Here is a 21164-nt window from a genome sequence, read left to right as displayed (position 1 = left end):
GTGGTAGTGAGTAGAGGGTCCCTAAAAGCCAAACCAAGTATCCCGAGGTCTTTATGTGGTCGGATAGAGAGTCCAGAATGAATTTCATCAAGCCAGTACCTTTCCGGAAATGTTGCCATCTTTGCTGCCATCTTTAGGGGAAAGTCCGTAGGAGTCGATTGCCAAGTGTGGAGTAACCATAGGGAGTAACACGCTCTGGAAATTCACAATTTTGTCGCCGTTTTTTAAAAAAAAAAAAACATAGTCCAGTATTTCTTTTGAAATTGAAATGAAGTTGTATCGACTGGACTATGTTTTTTTTTTGTTTTTTTTTAAACGGCGACGAAATTGTGAATTTCCAGAGCGTGTTACTCCACACTTGGCAATCGACTCCTACGGACTTTTCCCTAAAGATGGTTGGTTTTAAACTTTTTCAAAACACATCCGAATGACATGATTTTGATGTCAACTCAACGTATGTACTCCCAATCATTCGTAAAATTGATTCAAAGTGCATTTTACTCCGGATAATTCCTTTAATATATACTGTATGTTACAGTAAGTACCTATAACTCATAATTGAACCAAGCAAATAACTCTTGGGCTGCTGCAGCAGCACAGCGCAATATTATGCACAACAAGCCCTACCTAGCAAGGAGCTTCCTCCCAGTATCTGCTAAAATGAGGAATTGATCATATGAAATTGATATTGATTACAATTAGCATTTATATTTGTTGTCAGAGAAGATTTTAGAACCACATAATCGGGTGTCTAGTCAGCTAGTTGCCTGGGCAACATTAAGTCCAGTAGAGAGGAAGAGAAAGAGGATGGACTACTGCATAGTCAGCCTCTATTCCATTATAGCATGTTCATTTAATGCATAAATGAGGTGGGTTTCTCTGAATGGTGGTATATTGGAGGTTTGTGCATTAAGGTACTTTGATTGGCACTATGAGGTCTCATTCTGGTGTATATTTACTTCATGCACCAAAGTGGCGCTTGACTGGACTCACTCCAATATTTATATGTGAGTTTTTCCTTTCCAGTGGCTGATAACATGGCTGTTGCATATAGAGTTAAACAGACCAACCAAGCGTGTGTTTACAAAGTTGTGAACAGAATGGTTTCTATACCACCTGACCTGACATACAATATACACCACTCCAGTGTGGCACTCTCATATAGTGATTCCATTGCAACCCCACTGTGTAACTTCAAAACAGTGCTTCCAATATTCTGAAATGTAATAATGTGTTTCAAATGTTAATTGATTTCCTACCATTGAGACATTAAACTATTTTTAGTTCTGTCAAGATATCAATCAAAAGGTCCATAGAACAGTTCTGTTTACTTTTTACCCCCAGTTTCTCTATCAAAGGCAGTAGAAGGATTTGTCTTTGAACATAATATGCAAAGCCCCTACAGACAAAGTTCTCAGAATGACTGTTTAGAATATGTGTTTACATGACTGTTAGTCCTTAAGATTTTCTTATCAAACATAACATCAAATGTTTAACCAGTTCCTCTCAATCTGAATTTTTGAATTTTCTATGAGATTGGGGTCGTTTGTTGTAGTTGAGGTGGTCACACGAGCCTGGTCAGGCTAGCAGTCAGAGTATTAATGGAATATTGGGCCCCATATAAGCATAAATGTAGGCAGTGAGCGACTGAGAGGGAAACCCCATAACACTTCCGTTATCAACAGATACCTTGAGTCAGATGAGGTGATCACTTCAGAAAAGATGCCCCTGTTCTTCAGCTGATAGGGTTCACTTTTCAGAACAAATTGTTATTCATGAAAATGTAATGCTTTCCAAAGTTGGTTGTCAGTGCAGTTTGAATGAGTTTTGTCACGAAGAAACATACTTACTATAAATATGCATATGATAAATTCATCTTTTAAAAAATACTCATTGGACAGTTGAGTGTTTTGTGAATGAGACATTTTATCAAAAGAATAAATACCTTTTCAGGTATAATCAGGACTTTTAGGCAAACATAAAATCTGCTTTTACTATATTTGTTTACAAACTGTTTAGTGGTCCATCCACTCGTAAAATGACTCGCCTGTAAAAGGCTTCTGGAGAGGCTGTTGATCCTAGATTTTGTAATCTCTACCAAACATGTCTTTACATGTGAATACGTACGGCTTCCTCTAAACAAAAAGTACTTTAATTCACCACCCATTTAATTTCAGGCAAAATGGAAAATTCAATGCCAGAAGCCCTTTCATTTGTGTACTGTATGTGGTTATGTCCTTCCTCTGCACTCGCACGCTTTGGTATGGAAATTGGACACAATACCATGGCAGCTAAAAGCGTCGTTGCTAGCTTTTCCATTAATGCTTGTTTTCAAGGATGACAGCGATTGTTCACACGCACATAGTTCTCTAAGCTTGCCATCATTACCATCCCTGTATCCACTTGCCGAAGGTTCAGGGCGCAGGCCAGTGTTGTTTCACACAGCACAGACCTGTGGTCTTAGGCTAGGGGGTCAGGGCGGGCACCAGGGAAGAGAAAAGTGACTGCTAATTTAGTGTTTATTGGGTTCAGGGGTGAGGTCAGAAAAACACTGCTCTTGCTAGCTGGCCTGTAACATTTGCACCCGATCGCCATAAAGCTTAATGGATGGCTGGCTAACTAGCGTCTGATGGCAGGTGGCAATTGTATTATTATATATGATACAATAGAAATAATAATAAGTGTATTGTATTTTGATTGTATTCTGCTCCATTGTGTTGTATTGTAAATAATTCAACTACTCTCTCCTTTAAGTCTGTTGTGGACAAGACCAATAGGAATTCATGAATAGAGTAAATGACAGTGTTGTATTCTAGAGAGAGAGGGGCGGGCGTGGCGCTCGGGGGCATGTTCTGAGATGGAAGTGGGGAGCGGCTGATATGTTTATCAAAGCCCTGCCAACAAAACTGGGGCAGCCTGGAACTGGAGGCCAAACAAGTAATAGATGAGAGTTGTTACTCGGCACCATGACAACAAATCCAAGGCTTATTGCTCCCTGTGCATATGCAGCCTGCATATTGTACCCAAATTATCGTGCCTTACTAGTATTTGCCTAAGTCAGTTATGGCAAATAATTACGGTGTGAAACAGGATTATTCTGATCAAAACTTAATGTTTTTAACTTGAGGCATCCAAAATGCGTGTGACCAGTTCAACTTCAAGCAAAAGAACCGACAACTTTCAATCATGTTAATTTCTCTACTGCTATTATAGGGAGCAGTCTTAGTGACCTACCAACTAGCAAGTTCAGTGGAGCGTCACCCATGTCCTTTGGTCTGGACATATTCACCTCATGATGTGAATCCACAATATGTCCTGGTAGCTGGTAAAGAAAATAGATAAACTAAATAAATAAATAAATAAATAAAGTACTAAACTAAGAGCAATAACTAAAACATTGCGCAAGTAAAGTGACATGTCATCAAATACACCACATGAATACATTTTTGGTTAGTTTGTATAATAGAAAAGACATACAGTTAGGTTAAAAGCTTTATTATTGGGTTCTGACAAAGTGCTACCTTGTTTTGTTTTACGGCATCTAGGGGAGTCTTTAAAAGTTTAAATATTACATGTTTTGGGCCCTTGGCACTGTAGTGCCAGTGTCACTATATGAAACTGAAACTGATGTGCGAACGCTGTGTCACCATGGGAACATGTAGTCAAGTCATGTCCCTGACATAACAGGAGAGAGTGTAGATAACAGGATTGCTGTGTAGATCTGTGGATTCATACACCCAAAAGGAAACAGGTAAATAGCCAAACACGGTCAATAGAGGCATGCGCATTCCTCACACATGAATGGTTAAGCCGGAAAGCAAACGCGTTGCTGTAAGCAGGCTTAGGCTCATCTCAGGGTGCCGCTACTGTTCTCTCTCCTCAGTGGAAATGAGTGGAAATCCGGTGCGGTTTATCTGCTGTGATGTTTTACATGAGCGTAATTCTCTATGGCACCCATGCTGAGGTTCCATGAGAGAGGGAGGATATCATATTTCATGTCCTGGGGGAAAAAAAACGTAGAGTCACTGCAGCGAATGCTAAATCAGTGGTGTTGACTGGTGCTGTCCTTATGTTGTAATGCAGCGGCGTCTTTCCACCTTTTTTAAGCCTTACATTCACACTTATATTGATTTGACTACCTGTGTGTGTGGGAGTGGGAGTGTGTGTGGGAGTATGGGCTTCTACCTGTGCACCATGTAAGCCTCGAATATAGACATGTTCAGATAAGAACATGTTTTTCGTATTCAGGCATTGTGTTCCATTGCATTGTAATTCACTGTTTAATTTTACATAGAGACTAATGTGTTTTAATGAACTACAGCATACTGCAATGTGCGAGAGCTTAACCAAATTAGTGTAAGTGTCATAACAGAGATATTTGTGTCTGAAGCTCAGAAAAGAATGCATGAACTGTCAAATCTTTTCTTGGATATGAACTAGTTTATTGTCTTAACTCTTCTCAGATACTGACAGTTGTGTGATATGTCTATGCCACTAGTGTGATTCTGTGATGTATTCACATGATTTATTGAAAAAGCTTTCCTAAATTACACCAGATCAGAGCTTTCTTCAGTATTCTTTATTTACAAACAGCCATCATATATGCCACCAGAAATGTATCAGAGAGATATAGCACACCACAAAAGTAGAATATTAAAGGGTGGCTTTGTGTAGTTGCAAACCAACTAGCGCCTGCTTAAACATGCCCAAGAAATGACTGTGTTACACTAGAGTATAGAGTCCACCTTAGTGGTGAATCATTATATTTGATTCATCAGCTGTCTTGGTAAAACTTAGCTTTTGAGAATTTCAATTAAAATTGTATTAAAATACTTTCTTGGGCTGAGGAAACACATAGAATGTACCATATACATGCTTTCTACATGCCTATTGGATTTTAAATTAAACTTGTAAAGTCAGTACATCGATTAAATAACTCTTGACAATTGATTTAACAGCAAGCCAGTGTTTTTGTTTCTTGCTGTCTTGGCCAATTGTATGGATATGATTTTTTTTTCTTTTTTTTTTAAAAACTGTCATAGTTATGCGATAATTGAATTTAGTGGAGTGAAGCGAGAGGACCTGTGGGTTGGCTTTAAGTCCAACATTATTCCCAATTAAAGAAAAGCATATTGGACCCAGCAGTCTGAGATTTATGCTGGCATTCTGTTTAAGTCAGGTCTTATTGAGGTTTCCGTTTAATTATTTTTGCATGCAGTTGTGTCTGCTAGATCCCTTATTGCGTTCAAGCCCAGGGGCATTGTTGTGTGTGATTTCTCCCGATTTTCAGTATATTATCATAATTTCTTCTTCTTTTTTTTGTTTTCCATCTAAAAATTGTAATGATAATTGAGGCAGAGCAGAAGCCTGTGACAGACTGTTGCAGGTTGTTCTAAGAGCCTGTGACTGAGGCTACATTTATACGGTGACGATGAAAAGAGAAGACGCAGAAGTGGCGTTTTATTCGCATTTAGACGAGCATTCTCAGGGGGAAATCTTTGTTTATATGAAGACGCAAGAGTATGTGATATTCGATTGGATATGCATTCTAGACATTCTAATTTGACAGTTTAGCCAGAGAGGTAATGAAGGATCTTTGGTTTAGCCGTTTAGACGGAGACGCAACCCGGGTCGTCTTCAAAACTACACTCTGGAAGGAGTCTTCAGATTTTTGCGGGCAGGGTCGCCGTGTAAACGAAAGGCACTTCCTTCGCAATCGTTCTCGTATAAACGGCCCCTGAGTCACTGAAATGGATTCAGCCCAGAGGTATCTGCAGAGATTTACCGTAGACATGTAGCTCCATCAACACCTTTTTTACCTCCTTCATTTTTAGTTCAGTTTCATTTTTAGCTCAGTTTTTTCATGTCATGTTGTGTTTTGGCCTGATGCGCCACCCGCCACCTATCTACTAATCACAGGTCAGTAGTGTTTCGGCATCCGGGTTGGCAACCTCGAGTCAGGGGCGAGGGGGATGGGATACACCTCTCTACAGTAATTTGAAAGTGATTGCAGTACCAGTTTTGGCCACAATCTTACATGTTCCTTTAAATATGCTCATGTATGTAGATAAAATAGTAGCTTAAATGAAAAAAGTGATATACTGTAAATGTGATGCGAGCAGCGTGATATGAGGGGGCATGGGGAGAGATCCATTTCTACCGCATTAGTTCCTCGGTGAGTGTATTAACAATTACAGCCACAGGCGTTGGGTGTGTGCACTCTACAGAGCTTTTACACCCGCCAGTATTTCCAACTCTAGACAGTGGAGACATATGGGTTTGCCCCGTGGCACGATACCACCCGCACTTGAGAACAGAAAATCGAATGTGATATTCAGTGGGCAGGCCCCCAGAACTGCTCAACTTGGTGTCGAACTATAGTTTGGGCAAACTGGCAGCAGTCCATGGTTCTAGGACCTCTGCAGCCCACTTCATGACTCATGCCGTGTGGCTTTTAAAATGCTGTCCTTTCAGCATGGCCAACTCCTTAACACGGCCACATAGTTCAGTCTGTTGGCAGCGCGGGTCGGTCGGTGCGCTGTTTTTGTGAGAGGCTCGGGTCATTTCCATCTCTTGCCCCATTTGTTGTGATTTAATACACTGCTGTAGCCTGATGCAGCCGAAGCTCGGCAACAGGTTAGCAGGTTTCAAGAGCAGGTGTTGACCGCTCTGCCACCCTGGCGCCTTCCTGGGGGAAGGCTCGCCAGATAAGCTAATTTGATCCCCCTCACCTCCTCTGTTATCTCATTTAGAGCACGCTAGGTGCCAGGAATGACAGGTGGCACCGTGATAGCGACGTGGTGTGGAGGTTAAAGTTTAAAAGCTTTTTTAAATTGCGAAGGGTTGCCAAATTGATGAGACATAAAATCAGGCCAAGCACATAGAAAGATGGAGTTGTACATAATCTATGCCTAACTAAGTGCATGTAAAATGTGAAATGTGTAAGAAATGTAACCACATCCACATTTACTTATTTATGGCAAAATAGGTTTATCTTGTCAAATGTATGTTCTAAAACTAGAATTGTGTTTAAACAGTGCATAAACTATGTCCTTATCGTATATGTGTGTAAGGATACTGTCGTTTTTTTTGTTCTTTCAGTCTTAAAACAACATCATGACATTAATTATGAAGGCACTGAGTAGTTCTGACTCAGAGACACTGATAAAGCAGTCGCTAAGAGGAGTCACGCAGAAGGCTTTCCTTTCCACTTGCCATTTCTGCCTTATGCACCGACACATCTTGGCAGGAGTCCGCTATCCATCAGCTATCAGCTGGCATGACGTCACAAACTAGCAAAAGTATTGTTGTCTCACAAACACTCTAAACTGACCCAAGATCTGATGAAAAACATGTCAATTATCTATCTATTCACCTGTCTTTTTCTCTCTCTCTCTCTCTCTCTCTCTGTCTGTCTAACAGCTGGGACCACATACATCTTTGGAAAAGGAGGGGCTCTCATCACGTACACCTGGGCCCCCAACGAGCGGCCGAGCACGAGAGCGGACCGGCTAGCCGTGGGCTTCAGCACACAGCAGAGAGACGCCATCCTGGTGCAGGTGGAGAGCACCCAAGGCCTCGGAGACTACCTCCAGCTGCACATAGTGAGTACACTGTCTATTGGGTAACACTTTACTTTACAGTATCGACATAAGAGTGACATGGCACTGTCATGAACACATGACACTGTCATGACACATGAATCCTAACCTCTAACCCTAATCCTAATCCTAACTTGTTATGACAAAAACCGAATGTCACTTAATAACAGAAGCGTTGTGTCATAAAAGTTTATGACTTGTTTATGACACGTTCATGACAGTGTCATGTCACTCTTATATACTGTCAAGTAAAGTGTAACCGTCTATTGTCTATATGTTGTTTTGTATATTGTCAGTATTCTCTGTACTGCTAGAGTGAGACCATTGGCCTGAGCCAAATCCCTTATGTGTGCTAACTCACCTGGTTCTGATTCTTCTGAGTGCTGCTGGTCATCTCAAATAAGGCCCAGCAATCATGGGACTGATGTTATCACACAAACACTTTTGATTTGGTGGGCGAGGGAGAGTTTATGGATGGACAGCAAATACTGAGTCCAAATGGCTCAGGAATAGATGGGAGAGAGAAAAGCACATCTTTACAGTCATGTGGGGAAGGTTTCTGGGTCAGATAGACTAGAGGAGGCAGAGGAGTAGCTCTCCAGAAAAAGTCCTTAAGGCATGGCCTTATGTTAAGATATTAAATGACAATTGACCTTTGACCTGGTAATTGTATTTAAATTGAACACAAAATATATTGTGATTCCAGCAAAGTGTTCAGTACTAAGGAGCAATTTCTGTTACGATCACTGACTTTGATACTTTGACTTCCAATTTCACAGCCAAAAAAAAATAGTTTAGGAAATTGCAAACTGTGTCTGTGCAAAATGTGATATCCCCTGTTTCAGCCCATGAAGTGAAAGATCATTTGAGGCAGCTGATGGATCCCAACCAGGCTTCATTGCATGGATAGATGGGGGTGGGGATGGGGGGCAGAACAAAGACAGGTCAGATCAAGAAGGTCAGAAAGGAAAACAAACCATGCTATTTGTCTACCTGGAAAGGGTACACAAACATTTTGAAAAGAAATGGGATTCAATGTGGGATTTAGTCCAAAAAGAAAACACTAAGAACAGCAACATGCCTTCCCAGGAGTGGCCAGCCTGCCAGCATTTCCTCATGGACCAAGCATAAAATCATCCGGGAGCACTCGAATGGATCTTACGAAATCAAAATAAACAGCCCAAGACCTGCAGGCCTCTTTGGCCTCAGCTGAGGCCGGTTTTCATGACTCAGTCGAAAGAGGCTGGCCAAAAATGGGACACTGTGGAGAAAGTAAGCACTTATGCCAAACGCTCCAAGACTATCCCCAGGGCTATTGGCAGGATATATTGGACAGAGGAAGTAGACACTGAACCTTTAAGATGACATGGGTTCAGTTAGGTTTAGTGCTGGGCAAATACATACAGTTAAACCAGCAGGGTACTCAAGAGAGCGTAGACCCCCTGCCAAGGCCAAAAGGCATATCACGCAATGTATAGCAAAACTGAAATTAAATTAGCTGAGCTGTCCCATGAGTCAGTTCCTGTCCAAAATGTTGTCTTCCTCAGGGCATGCTACACATTTTCACCAAGTTTCAAGAAACTTTCAAGTCTGGTAGTTTTTGGGTATCACTTTTGACCGACAGACAAACAAGCAAACAAACCACACCACACAACCTCAAAACATTGCCTCCTCAATGGAGGTAAACTGGTATGTTACATCAGGATCTGGACAATGTGACATACCTGTAAGGCTATTGTGTTTCCCTTTGTGTCCGTTAAACAGCACATTTCATGCTGCAGTCGTCTTTCTTTGCATTGATATTTACAAGGATACAAGGATACAAGGATACAAGGAAGTGTATTGTCACATGCATATAGTTACTGGAAGTAAGAAATGCAGTGAAATTATGTCTGGTGTCAGCCTGTTTGTGCATTAATGGGGGGGGGGGGTAAAGAGTGCAGTAGAAGAGGGGTTTAGTAGATTAAGTGGCAAGGGCTGCATAAAAAAGGTGGGGGAGGATTGGGATTGGGTGGGGGGCACCAACAAGGAGCACCCAAGAGCAAGTTTGCACACTGGTTAAGCACTGCCTGTTATATCTATCTTTGGCTTCAACAAAGACATTTTCAGTTGGCTTTCTTCTCAGAAGAATAATTACTTTAGTTTACTCTTAATTACTTTGCAACATAAAACACAGTAAAAAAGGAAATATTTCCCTCCAGAGGAAATGGCATGTTTTCTTAGAATATCAAGCATTTGCCCATAAGACTGGCGCTAAACAAAAACACCACTCTGCTCCAGTGCCATCCACATCAGCATATATTGTCTCTATCTCTATTTATGTTTTCTGAAACTACACTGAAGTGGAGTTTGCAGTGTCATTAGGCATGACAGAGTCAGATAAAAAGTAAGCCATCCTTCTGTGTTTAAAACACATAAGGCCTACAATATCCTATTTACATTGCCACTATGGGCTGTATGAGGGTACAGTATGGATTTGTGAGTGTGTCTATTGACACCATAGAATACTAACAGACTATTGTACATTATCGGTCTACAGTCCATATGCCATTGAGTCAGTCCACATGAAGTGTTAACTGTCTGAGGAACAGAAATCGTTTTCTGGCATTTCATAACCCTCTTCAGTCTACACATTTGTATTCTAGATAGATAGATAGATAGATAGATAGATAGATAGATACTTTATTGATCCCCAGGGGAAATTCAAGTCTGTCAAGCTACAGCCATGAAAACCACAGAAAAAGACAGTAATATACAATAGAGAAATGAGAGCATCTGGGTCATCTTGTGTTTTATTGCACTATGCATAAGTGTTCACCAGAGAATGCTGGAGTACTGTGTAAATGGCATGAAGACATGTCAGATTTGAACTGCTGTGTAAATCGCATTAAGGCATGTCAGATTTGAACTGCTCTGGTTCAAACATATTGACTGGACTCACTGCTAAGTGAGTACCGCAGATCTAAGTGCCTAGGAACTGCTGTTGCCCATCTACAGAAATAAGGTTCTTTGTCTTAAGAACAGCTAGTGTGACAGATAAACCGTCGAGGGGGAGGGGGTTGGGGGATACAAACTGGCCATTGCGGCACTTTTTTTTCCTCTCTGGTGAAGATAGGGATTTCACAGGCCTGACGGAATTTGATCATAGGTTTGAGCTATCGTTCATTTTCTCATATAATCCAACTGGTCGAGAACAATACAGCGGCAGGAAATTGCTGTCACCCCTAAGCCAATCTCTCTCAGATGTCCTCTCCTCGAGTCCAGGCAGCTCACAAGCCAAACGATGGTGCGGTTTCTTATTACCGCGGAGTTTGTGAGAACACAACACTGTGGCAGAGTCCCTGTCGGTAACCGTGTGCCTCGCAGGAGCAGCGATGGTTACCGGTGCGGAATTGAGAGAAGAAAGGGGCCTCGTTGGTATTCCTGGCTGGCCGCGTGCTGTATCGATCTAGACGCAGAGGGTCCGGCTTCATCCGTCTTTGAAGCAGGTGGAATGAGGGAGCGCCCGAGATGCACCACCCCTCCTGTCAGTGTCACTGTGATGGATTAATGGAGCTTTCGGTGCAGCCGCGGCAGAGCGCGCGACCCCTGGCCAAAAGGGAAGGAATTGAACGGACGTGTGCGGGCACCTCTGCGCGACCCCCGTGTTTCCAACACCTGTAAGGCCGTTGGCCCGTGCTTGGGCAGGCACCGTCCATCCACAAACGGCAGTCTTGGCAGAGGGAAGTGTATTGGGTACTTTTTCGAGGACATCCGCAAAGCTGTCAAGCCCAGTCCATGACATTCCACTTCGGAATTCAATTACTCTCTTCACCACAGCAACAAAGGTTGTTTTTCTTCCAGTGAATTGTCATCACAAATGCTAGGGGTTTGCATGCATACAAGGAAAGGTGTCAATATTACGGATCTACAGTATGTCCGTATTGAACGCATATTGCTTTTATAAATAAAAAAAGAAAATGCTGTCTTTCATGTAATGGAGGACAAAAAAAAACATGTCTGCCACTCCCTGGGTGTACAAGAGGGAGAAAGTGCACAGTTATCTCTCCACTTCTCCTTCTCTGCACACTCTTGCCTCTGCTTTTCTTCCTCCTGGTCTCCATTGTGCCTATTGTCAGAGTGGCGCTGCTAACTGCGGGGAGATAACGGGAGGGTGGAGAAGGAGGTTTAGCTGGAGCAGAGGGCCCATTTAGGATTACGGAGCGCGCTTGGTGTGCAAGGCAGTACAATGGCACCGTCGGCTAACAGATCTCCAAAGCATAACACTTGATGACAAACTCGGAGATAATTTGATGCACATCCTGCGGAAAAGACAAAAGAGCTGGGCTGATGAGGAATTAAAGAGCTGGAACCCGTCCCGGCATAATTAGCTGAGCCCACCCGTCTGTTTGATTAATACTCAGATGAAATTAGCCTCCCCTCAGCCGTGGCACTCTGTAAATGTGCTCCATTAGGCTAGTTAGTCTGCACACAATGGCAGAGGCTATCTCAGTGGGTCAAAAGGCAAGGGCAGAGCGGCCATGCACGTATGAACATGACCGGCTGGCCGGCGCGCATGTGTGTGTGTGTGTGTGTGAGCACAAAAGGCAGGCTGGTGTGGTGCAGGCTTTGTGTCTTTGGTCCCCTGAGTGCTGGGATGACTTCCGGAGTCTTATCCCCGAATCGCTGCGCCCAGCGACGGTGACGATCTCATAAGCCCTCGCACCTCTGGTGCAGCCTGGCAGTCGTAAGCAGCACCACGCAGCAGGAGAGGAGGGAAAGAGGCGGGAGAGGAAGGAGAGAGAGAGAGAGAGGAGGAGGGAGAGAGAGAGAGAGGAGGAGAGGAAGGAGAGCGAGAGAGGTGGGAGAGGCTCAGGGGTCGCTACCCAAGCGAGTGAGGGAGCGGACGCGTGGCAGGCAGGCGAGGCTCAGCCTCAGTGGCGTGCGCACCTCACGTTTGACTCGTGGAGGACTCGGGCCGTGAAGCAGATGCCAGGGGCGGCCGCTGCCCCCAGGGGAAATCAGTCTTTTTAGTAATGTGTATCCCCTGGACAGATGTGGCATGATTAAAAGACGGAGGGGAAATCTGTCAAAAGGCGGTGCCTGGCACCATAATTACACCAGCACCTGCTCTGGAAGAGAGTGGTCTCTCGCCATGGGAAGGCATCTCATACAGCACATATAGTATAACTTCTTGGTTTCTTCTTAAAGTTTATTTTCATGGTACATCTGAGGAATACTGTGAGAGCCCCAGTAAGCTCATCATTAAAGCAGTACCAACTGATCAGTTAACCTACTGATATCATATCCTTTATACTGTAGATCTGGTTTGAATTGCCAGTGGAATTGTAAGTATAAACACTTACAAAAGACTCAGTATGCAGCATCATGACATTCTGTTCCTACCTGTCATATTATTGCACATGTGAGAGGTGGATTTAGCATGCTGGCTTTACTGTTATAATATTCCCTTTATTGCTGTCTCATTGACAGTAATAATAAGTAGCTGGAGATTATACGTATTTAATTAATCATAAAGTTGTTTTGATCATTTGTTAATCAGAAAAATCCTTGAGTCTAGCAGTATTGTGAATGTATTGAGAATGTATGAGCTTTTATCCTGTTTACAATATAAGAGACTTCCGTTAGAGCCTCTTCCTTCCTGAATATTGTATGGGGTTTCCACTGATCTGTTCTTTCACTGAGTGCAAGAATGCATTTGTTGATGTTCTGTAGTGAAGGGGACAAGTGAGGGGGATTTGAGTCTAAAATGGTGGTGTCTCTGATGGTGGTTCATCCTACGGACATTATAGGGTTATAGCACAGCGCTGTATCCTGATTTGGCATTATATATGAATTTTAGTTCCTTATTATTTTAGTGGCATTCCTTTTATTAACAAAAACAGTTCGACCTTTTTTTAAGAAACTTTACATCCCACAGTTGTAAACACCAAAACAGGCATGCATACACCATGTAAATTTCTGATGCAATAGGAATGAAAATGTCTTCTTCACAGAGCCTTGGAAATTACATATTGTTGTGCCTTCCCTTTAGAATCCACTTTAGAGGACCAAAATAGAAATGCAGTGTAATCCAAAGGGCTCTGGATCCATTTGCTTTTCATTAGGGATTTGCCAAAAAATGTTAAACACATAAAAAATGATGCACTCATATTTTCATACCATGTTTTATGTACAGAAAATACCAGATAAAGTTACTTCACCACATCAATCACTTGGAAATAGAGGTTAATTGGTGTAAACAGTGGCCTCATAAAACCATTTCTGGCATTAAATCACAATAAAAATGTTATTGATATAGCACTTTTGAAAATGTGCTTCAGAGTGCTTTCCACTCCCATTTGATTGACTAAACAATATGCAGAAAATCCATAAAATGGAGGAAAATTAAAAAAAAATTTTTAACAAGCTATCGAATGGGAGCTGACTGCATAAGGGACCCTAGAAGTGTAGGCACTGTTGTTTTGATATATTTTATGTTGTGGGAGAACAATTGTGCTTCTTATCATATAATGGAGACACCTCACAGAGCAACAGAACTGTGTCAGAAGTAAACACAGGATCTATTCTCTACAAATGAAAAGCTTCCTGGAAGCAATCATTTTTACCGCCATCATAGATCAGCAAAAATGGGAGTGACCTGAAAAGATGTGTCAGCTAAGCTTCCTCCGTTACAGGACATGCAAGTCGATGGGTGATTTATGGTATGGGGAGGACCAGGGTCTCAGTCAAACACTGACCTGGAGTGCCCTGTCTTAGCCGTATGAATTTTTGATGGCTCGTCTCAGTAGGGAATACAGCGTTGGCCTTTGGTGTGACAGTGGAAAGGCAGCACTCTGCATACAGGAAGATGCGGAGTGAACACTCCCAAGGTGACCCTGCAGATCAAGAGTAAACAGTCGGGGACGCTTTTGCAGCAGGATCAGGATGCTGCAACCGTGTACACTGTTTCCTTTTCCCTCTTGTCATATAGAAAGGCTTTGTTTTAACACTGCAATCCAAGAATTATAAATTAACAATCAGAGGCGAGTACTGCCTGAATGTGTCCAGATACTGACTGGGCAGAGCTCTTTATATGCCATCAGATAAAAATCATTTTTGGCTTTGGAGAATGGCAGTGTCGTAATTGTGCAATTATTGGCTTCCCTTTTGGAATGCTAATATGACCAAAAAAGCCAGGTGCAGTCTGAATAAGTTTCACACTGTTGCAAAGCAGCGTTGAGCTGGCACACCATCATTCAGCGCATTCAGTTCCCACATCCTTTAAGGGAATGCAAGTAGAGTGTAGCGAGCCAGCTATCATTTTTTGAATGGTAGAATCTTCTTTGGATGCATTAGCGAACCTATTTCTGTGTGGGTGCAATTTCAAGGTAACGTTTTTGTTAGAGATGTATACATGTTGTTTAGTTAAACTACAGCAGGCTGGCTGGAGATATTTGGAAGTTTAACATGGCCAGAGACCGAGTCTTTTCCCCTTTTTTTCTGGAGTCTGTGGAAGTAATGAGATTTGGACTTACCGGGTGCACTGGGATATCTCCGTCAGTGAAAACCAGACACTGCAGCGTGAGTGGACCACAGCTTCCTATTTGCCCCCCAGCAGATCCACATTGTGCATGCAGCGCTAGTGATTTGCCTTCAGGCCAGATTAGTCACAGGACAGGATTTTGGACGCTGCAAAGGATTAATTGGAGGCCCTGCTTCTCCTGAAATTACAGAGGACTCATTTATTCATTTATTTGTTTTTTTTTATCATTATTATTTTAAATGTCAAACTATAATCAGTGGAGATGTGAGATGAAATGCAGACAGGATTCATTTTTAACACACCAGACATTGTTAATTAATGATTTGCTTTGTTAGATACAGGTTTGTTAATAGTATCTCCTATCTCCTAATAGTTTGGGTGACCTTCAGGCTCCATGATCAGAAAGAAACGTCAAACACAAACAGCTTTAAAGGATTCCCAAAAAGCAAGCACTGAGAAAGTGTTTGTTTTGACTTATGTCGAAACAAGTATGCTTTGTGTATAGCATTAAGCATTAAACACAGATGAGCAAAGTTTTTTCAGTGCAACATTTCAGATGTAAAAATGTAGTATGTTAAGGCTGTAGCGATAAATGTGCTTTCGAAGACAAGTTTTTTCAGATGATGAAAACCCAAAACACCAGAATGGGCATGTAGCAGACATAAATGTTGGACAAGTGCAAAAGAAATATGAAAGATACATCAATATCTTCGTAGAAGAATTTCAAGAGTTTTCAGAAAAGCACGGCTTTCCAAGAGTCAGACCTCGTTTGGTTGCAGCAAAGCATCTCACAGGAGAGGACATGCCAGGGATGGTTTACTTGCAGGTCTGAAACAAATCTATCAAGAATTTTGTAGTGTATTATTACCTTTCTGCAGATAACTCTGCTTGACAGGAGAGCACAAAACAAGACAAGCAAAAGCGCCCATTCTCTCCAAATGTCACTGCAGTAGCGTCTCCAGAGGGTGTGTACGATTCATAAAGACCCCTAACCCTCCTCCTTTGATTTCCTGTAGCTGAACCAGTTGCGCTTCTTCAGCCTTGTCAAATGGAAGTAATCATGTATTCCATGAGCACAGGTGCTTATCTGCACAACTTGTGGTTATCTCAAAAATTCAGATTACGGGGCCGACAACAGAGGATGGTAATTTTGGAATAGAGAAAAGGCGCTAAAAACCACAATGTCAGTAATCTGCCGTATGTGTTACAAAAGATTTCCAGAAGGGATATGTGAAATAGGCTTGGTGAACTATTGTTTTTACTCTTTTTTTTTTGAAAAGGACCCAACAGATGACCTTTACACATAATCAGATGCGTGAAGTAGTGAAACATGTGTCATCAAAAGGGGACTGCTGGATTTCTTCGCTGTTGATTTGGCTTTGTGTGTTTACCTGTGTTATCATTAGCAGAGAGATAAGTAGCTCGTGGAAATAGAGGGAATGTGCTGGTTTTAATTTGCCACTGAGGCAAAGCATCCAGTTAGCATAAATTAGCTTTATGGCTCCTTTACCCTAGCCAACCCCTCTTGCTTTTTTAAGTAGGGCACATCATTTAAAAGGGTCCCTATTAATGAGAGAGGGTAACACTTCAAGTGGGTATTAATAAATGAGTGACCCACGGTTTCCCTGGCGTTAGATACAGCAGTGAAAGGAATGCTGAATCAAAAAGGGTCTTTGAAGCTATGTACTTTATTTTTTACACTAAACATATCCTAAACCAACACAGTGCTCCTGCAGTTAGGGTTGAATATATGATTGAAATGCTTATCATACGGTATAATAATATTCTTTGCCAAATACGCATAGTATATGTATATAAGTATGTATGTATATAGTTGCCATATACGACCCAATGAGGTAGTATTTGTATTGTACATGTACTGTGTGTACTGTATACTAGCGTACACTTGAGTGGTCTGAATAAGATATGCGGGGCTTCAGAGAGAGCCTGCTACACAAGAGGGTGTGAGGAACATCTTGGTAGGGCAGACGTGCAGCCGGTGCAGGCACGGAGAGTCGGCGGGAGGCAGCTGAGGAGGTGAGCGAGAGGGCATGACCCAGGTCCAGGGAGCGCCAGGAGGCCACGCTAACCTCGCACTCCGCAAAGGAACCCCCCGCTCGCAACACACACTCATCTATTTCAGGCTGCCGCAGGGTGAACGACGGGACAGCGCGGTCAGCCCGCCGGGCGGGGCCAAGGCGTCCTCTCCTTCAACCCCAACACTACCACCCCCCCCCCCAACCCTCCTTCCACCTGCACTCCCCCTCCTCACACATCCTCCACTCTTTTCTCGGCGCCCGGCGCAGTAGTCACATGCCGCTCTGTGCCGCGCCCAGCCCCCTCCCCCTTCCGCAGCGGAGGAGAGAGGATGTTAGCTACCCCACTGTCAGAGCAGATAGGGTCACTGAACATCACATCGAAGGGCCAGCACTGGAAATAAAGCACCGATGAGTGGGTGAGAGAGAGAGAGGGGCTTCACGCTTGCCTCAACTTGCCTCGGCTTCTGCGCTAGAGAATGGACACGCTAAAAAGCGATCCCTTTTACAGTCACACATTAACACCTGCGCAACAAGCAGTTTATTGATTCTCTTCTAAATGTACAGTAAATCCATTCCTGTTGGAGATCACATGATCAAACTGTCAGGGGAGGCTTACCTTTCCGAGAACATCCGAGTGGCTTTCACCTCTAGAGTTCACTAAAAGGTTGTACTCCATATAGTGGCTACCGGTACATACATATATGCGTGCATACTGTGCATGCATATATGTATGTACCTGTGCAGTCTCTCACGTGCATAGTTATATATTTAAAACCACATTTTCCAAATACAGTAGAGCCTAATAGACTGAAAGAGGACATGGCACTTGGCCTCCAGATGAACCAAACAGGATGACTGGAGTCTTGACTGTGCTGATGAATATTTAACCAGGTGTGCCATGCAGGGTGTGAGGTGTGGTGATTTAGAAACACATTATGTGAGGACCTCAGAATCTGATACTGAAGTGTAAATCTGTGTGAGGACCTTAGAAAGTGTGTGTGTCAATCTGTGTGAGGACCTTAGAATCTGATAGTGGAAATCTGTGTGAGGACTTTAGAATGTGTGTGTGTCAGTCTGTGTGAGGAATTTGTGTGAGTACATTTTTGTGAGGATTTTGGAATCTGGTTGTGGAAATCTGTGCGACCACTATTTGAGTGACATTGACATCCTTCAGATTTTGACCATATGAGACCAGGCTTTGAGAAAGACTGTAAGGCAGGGTGGGGTTCATAGGAGAAGGTATGGGGGAAAGCTTGACACTGGAGGACAATTCATGATTCTTTGCTTAAGTATTCACTAGGCATTGGGCACTGGCCATGGGCACTGGAGTGATGGATCTCCCCTAGTGCTAGTGAAATGGATGGAGAGGTGCTATTGTGCTGGAGGCTGTCAGAGAAAAAGACAGAACATGGGAGCACAGAGATGTGGATGTAGAGAGACAGTTCTATAAGCCCTTGGATTGCATCCAGAGACAGGTAAATGATAACACTGACAATGTACTCCCTCCTTCATGAAACATAACCTACCAGCAGTCCTTCAATCAAACTAGTCTGCTGCATCAATGGTTCTATATTGGAAGAAGGAAAAATACTGCTGGTATGGCACAGGAATTATCAAGATATATAGCAAATCATAATATAGGCAGTCAGATTTTAATGATGAATACATTTTAAAGGAAGGAAAGAACGAACTTACTTTGTTATTGATTACACTGATGAAGATGAACTGCTGCCTTCTAGTTGGGAGATCAACCAAGGGGCCACTGCCATTATCCCTGGGTAAAAGGACATAGACAGGGCACAATTAAAATAATGAGTCATTTGAAATATAGTCCATCTTCCTGAGGTTACACCGAAAGACAGTGACCCTTTACTTATATACAGTACTGCACAATGGGTCATTTTAGCCTGTGTTTCACCTCTAGAGTTAGTTTCAAGATTTCAAGTAGCATTTTTGAGTGCTTTGGAATGATGAGCAAACACAATGTTTTGGAGCCGCCATCCCAATTAGTTGTAATTAGTTTCCTCGGTGCAAATTAAAAGCCCACAAACCCGTCCTGCAGAGAGGGTACTGAGGAGAGAGCTGCTTTAAAATCCTCTCTTTGTGTGATTGAGTCAGAGTGCCTCTCTCTCTCTCTCTCTCTCTCTCTCTCTGTTGGCGTTCGGAAGTACCATCGCTCATTAGTGTGCAGGGGTTAGCCCATAGTTTTGTTTGTGTTTAAGTTGTTCCTCCCTCCATTAAAGAACCACTCGTATACATTGGCGCGTGACTGATGTGCAGGTCGTCCACATAGACGGGAGATAAGGGATGGGAGGGCAAAATGGCTGAGGGGGGTTCCGATTCAGCTAACCCCATTAGCTCTCAGTCCTTCTGATCTTGTATGTGTATCTCTGAAAGCCCCAATCAGTCCTTCAGGAGGAGAGGGAACGGGCGCGAGGGCTGCGTTTTGTTTCCGAGATGGATTATTCAGGAAGAGGGAGGGAGACGAGACGAAATGAAGACTTGCCATCGGCGAGCATCTCGAGAGGGCGAGGTGCCAAGGGCCTGCGATGAAATGATTTCCACCTTGCACTGTATGAACTGGAATTCCTGTGCTGAATACATGAATACTGTTCGGCGGTATTCGAAGCCAGAATTCATGGCTGTCTATTTCATCATGCTCAGGAGAAGAACAAGAATTTCTGCCAAGATTTCGTACTCCCAAAAAAGGAAAGCTGGAGTGCACCTGATTAGTCGGATCCATTCCTCTCTGCAGCACTCAGTCTGTCTGTCTGTCCACCTACCCACCTATGTATCTCTTAATCTATATCCAGCTCTGTATCTGCAATAGATAGCTATATCATAGTTACAGTACATATAACCATATACTGTATCTGTATTAATTACACAGATCTAATTATTTAGTTTCAATAAATATTTCAAATGGCACTGCATTTTTTACATTATATATATATTACACATTACTCTTTTACTGTAGCTGAAAAATGACCTTTAGAGAAGAAAACATATTTTGCATTGTTGATCTAGACAAGCATCGCAAAGACCCTTGACAATAAGTGAACTATTCTGAAAATTAATATATTACAATTAGAATGAGAAGGAATGCAGCAAATGCACACATTTCAAAGGCCGATCTGTTGTGGCAAACACAACAATAGCCATCGAATCTCTCATTGTGTTTGAGCTGTACTCCTGATATGGCTCAAGGAGCATTACTTTCTTTGTATTCACAACATGTTCTGGCATCATGTTCAGCCATTTGTCAGACACCTGCATTCCAATCAGCTTCCTCAGTGCATACAGGCTGGACCCTGACTCTGCAGGGCTCCGAGCCAGCCGCTCCTGCATGCATGCACGCCCGCAGTGGCTCCGCTTTAAAATTAGTGGAAATCATTTGATCACCTCCAGCCTGGCGCATTAGCACTTTGACCCGTTCTCCCCTCTTGGTGCTGCAGTGGCGCACCACACACACACCACACACAGACACACACACACACACACACACACACACACACACACACACACACACACATACGGCTCACCCCCACTCGCCACGCCAGCTCACATCTGAGCTCCAGACATCCAGACAGCCCCGCCCAGGGCATGTCCCCTGGCAGGCCTTCCATCTGGGACTTGAGACAGAGAGAGTGGAGGGTGGAAGGGAAGACCAAATAAGTGCGAATTCAGAAACAGCAGGATGCTGTCAACTCTGATCCATGTCAGAGTATTAGGTGGGCGCGGAGGGGAGAGGCAGGTGATGAATGCAAAGCACTGAGGCACATTTACAGAGGACGATGCCCAGGCTCCCCTCCCAAGGGTACGCTGCTACAACACGACATGACAGATGCCATTTTATATGCTGGCTCTGTCCGCTATATGTTGCCTTTTGCTTTTATGGCTTGTATTTGTCATTTTATGCTTTGTGCTTTTCCAATCTATCTTTCGTGGGCTTAACTAAATACGTATTTGCATTTGTGGCGTCGTATAACATTTGGTCAA

General features: G+C 43.0%; 1 protein-coding gene across 12 annotated transcripts in view; it reads left to right on the top strand.

Annotated features, from left to right (window-relative positions):
* Positions 1-21164, top strand: part of nrxn2a (neurexin 2a) — a 187996-nt gene that overhangs the window by 151697 nt on the left and 15135 nt on the right. For all 12 annotated transcript variants that reach the window (XM_048238051.1, XM_048238059.1, XM_048238054.1 and 9 more), the window contains one exon: positions 7423-7604. In XM_048238051.1, the coding sequence (XP_048094008.1) occupies positions 7423-7604 (182 nt within the window). The remainder of the gene's footprint in view (positions 1-7422; positions 7605-21164) is intronic.

The sequence above is a fragment of the Alosa alosa genome, chromosome 2 (genome assembly GCF_017589495.1).
Source record: "Alosa alosa isolate M-15738 ecotype Scorff River chromosome 2, AALO_Geno_1.1, whole genome shotgun sequence".
Taxonomy (NCBI): domain Eukaryota; kingdom Metazoa; phylum Chordata; class Actinopteri; order Clupeiformes; family Clupeidae; genus Alosa; species Alosa alosa.
This window is presented reverse-complemented; position numbering and strand designations above follow the sequence as displayed.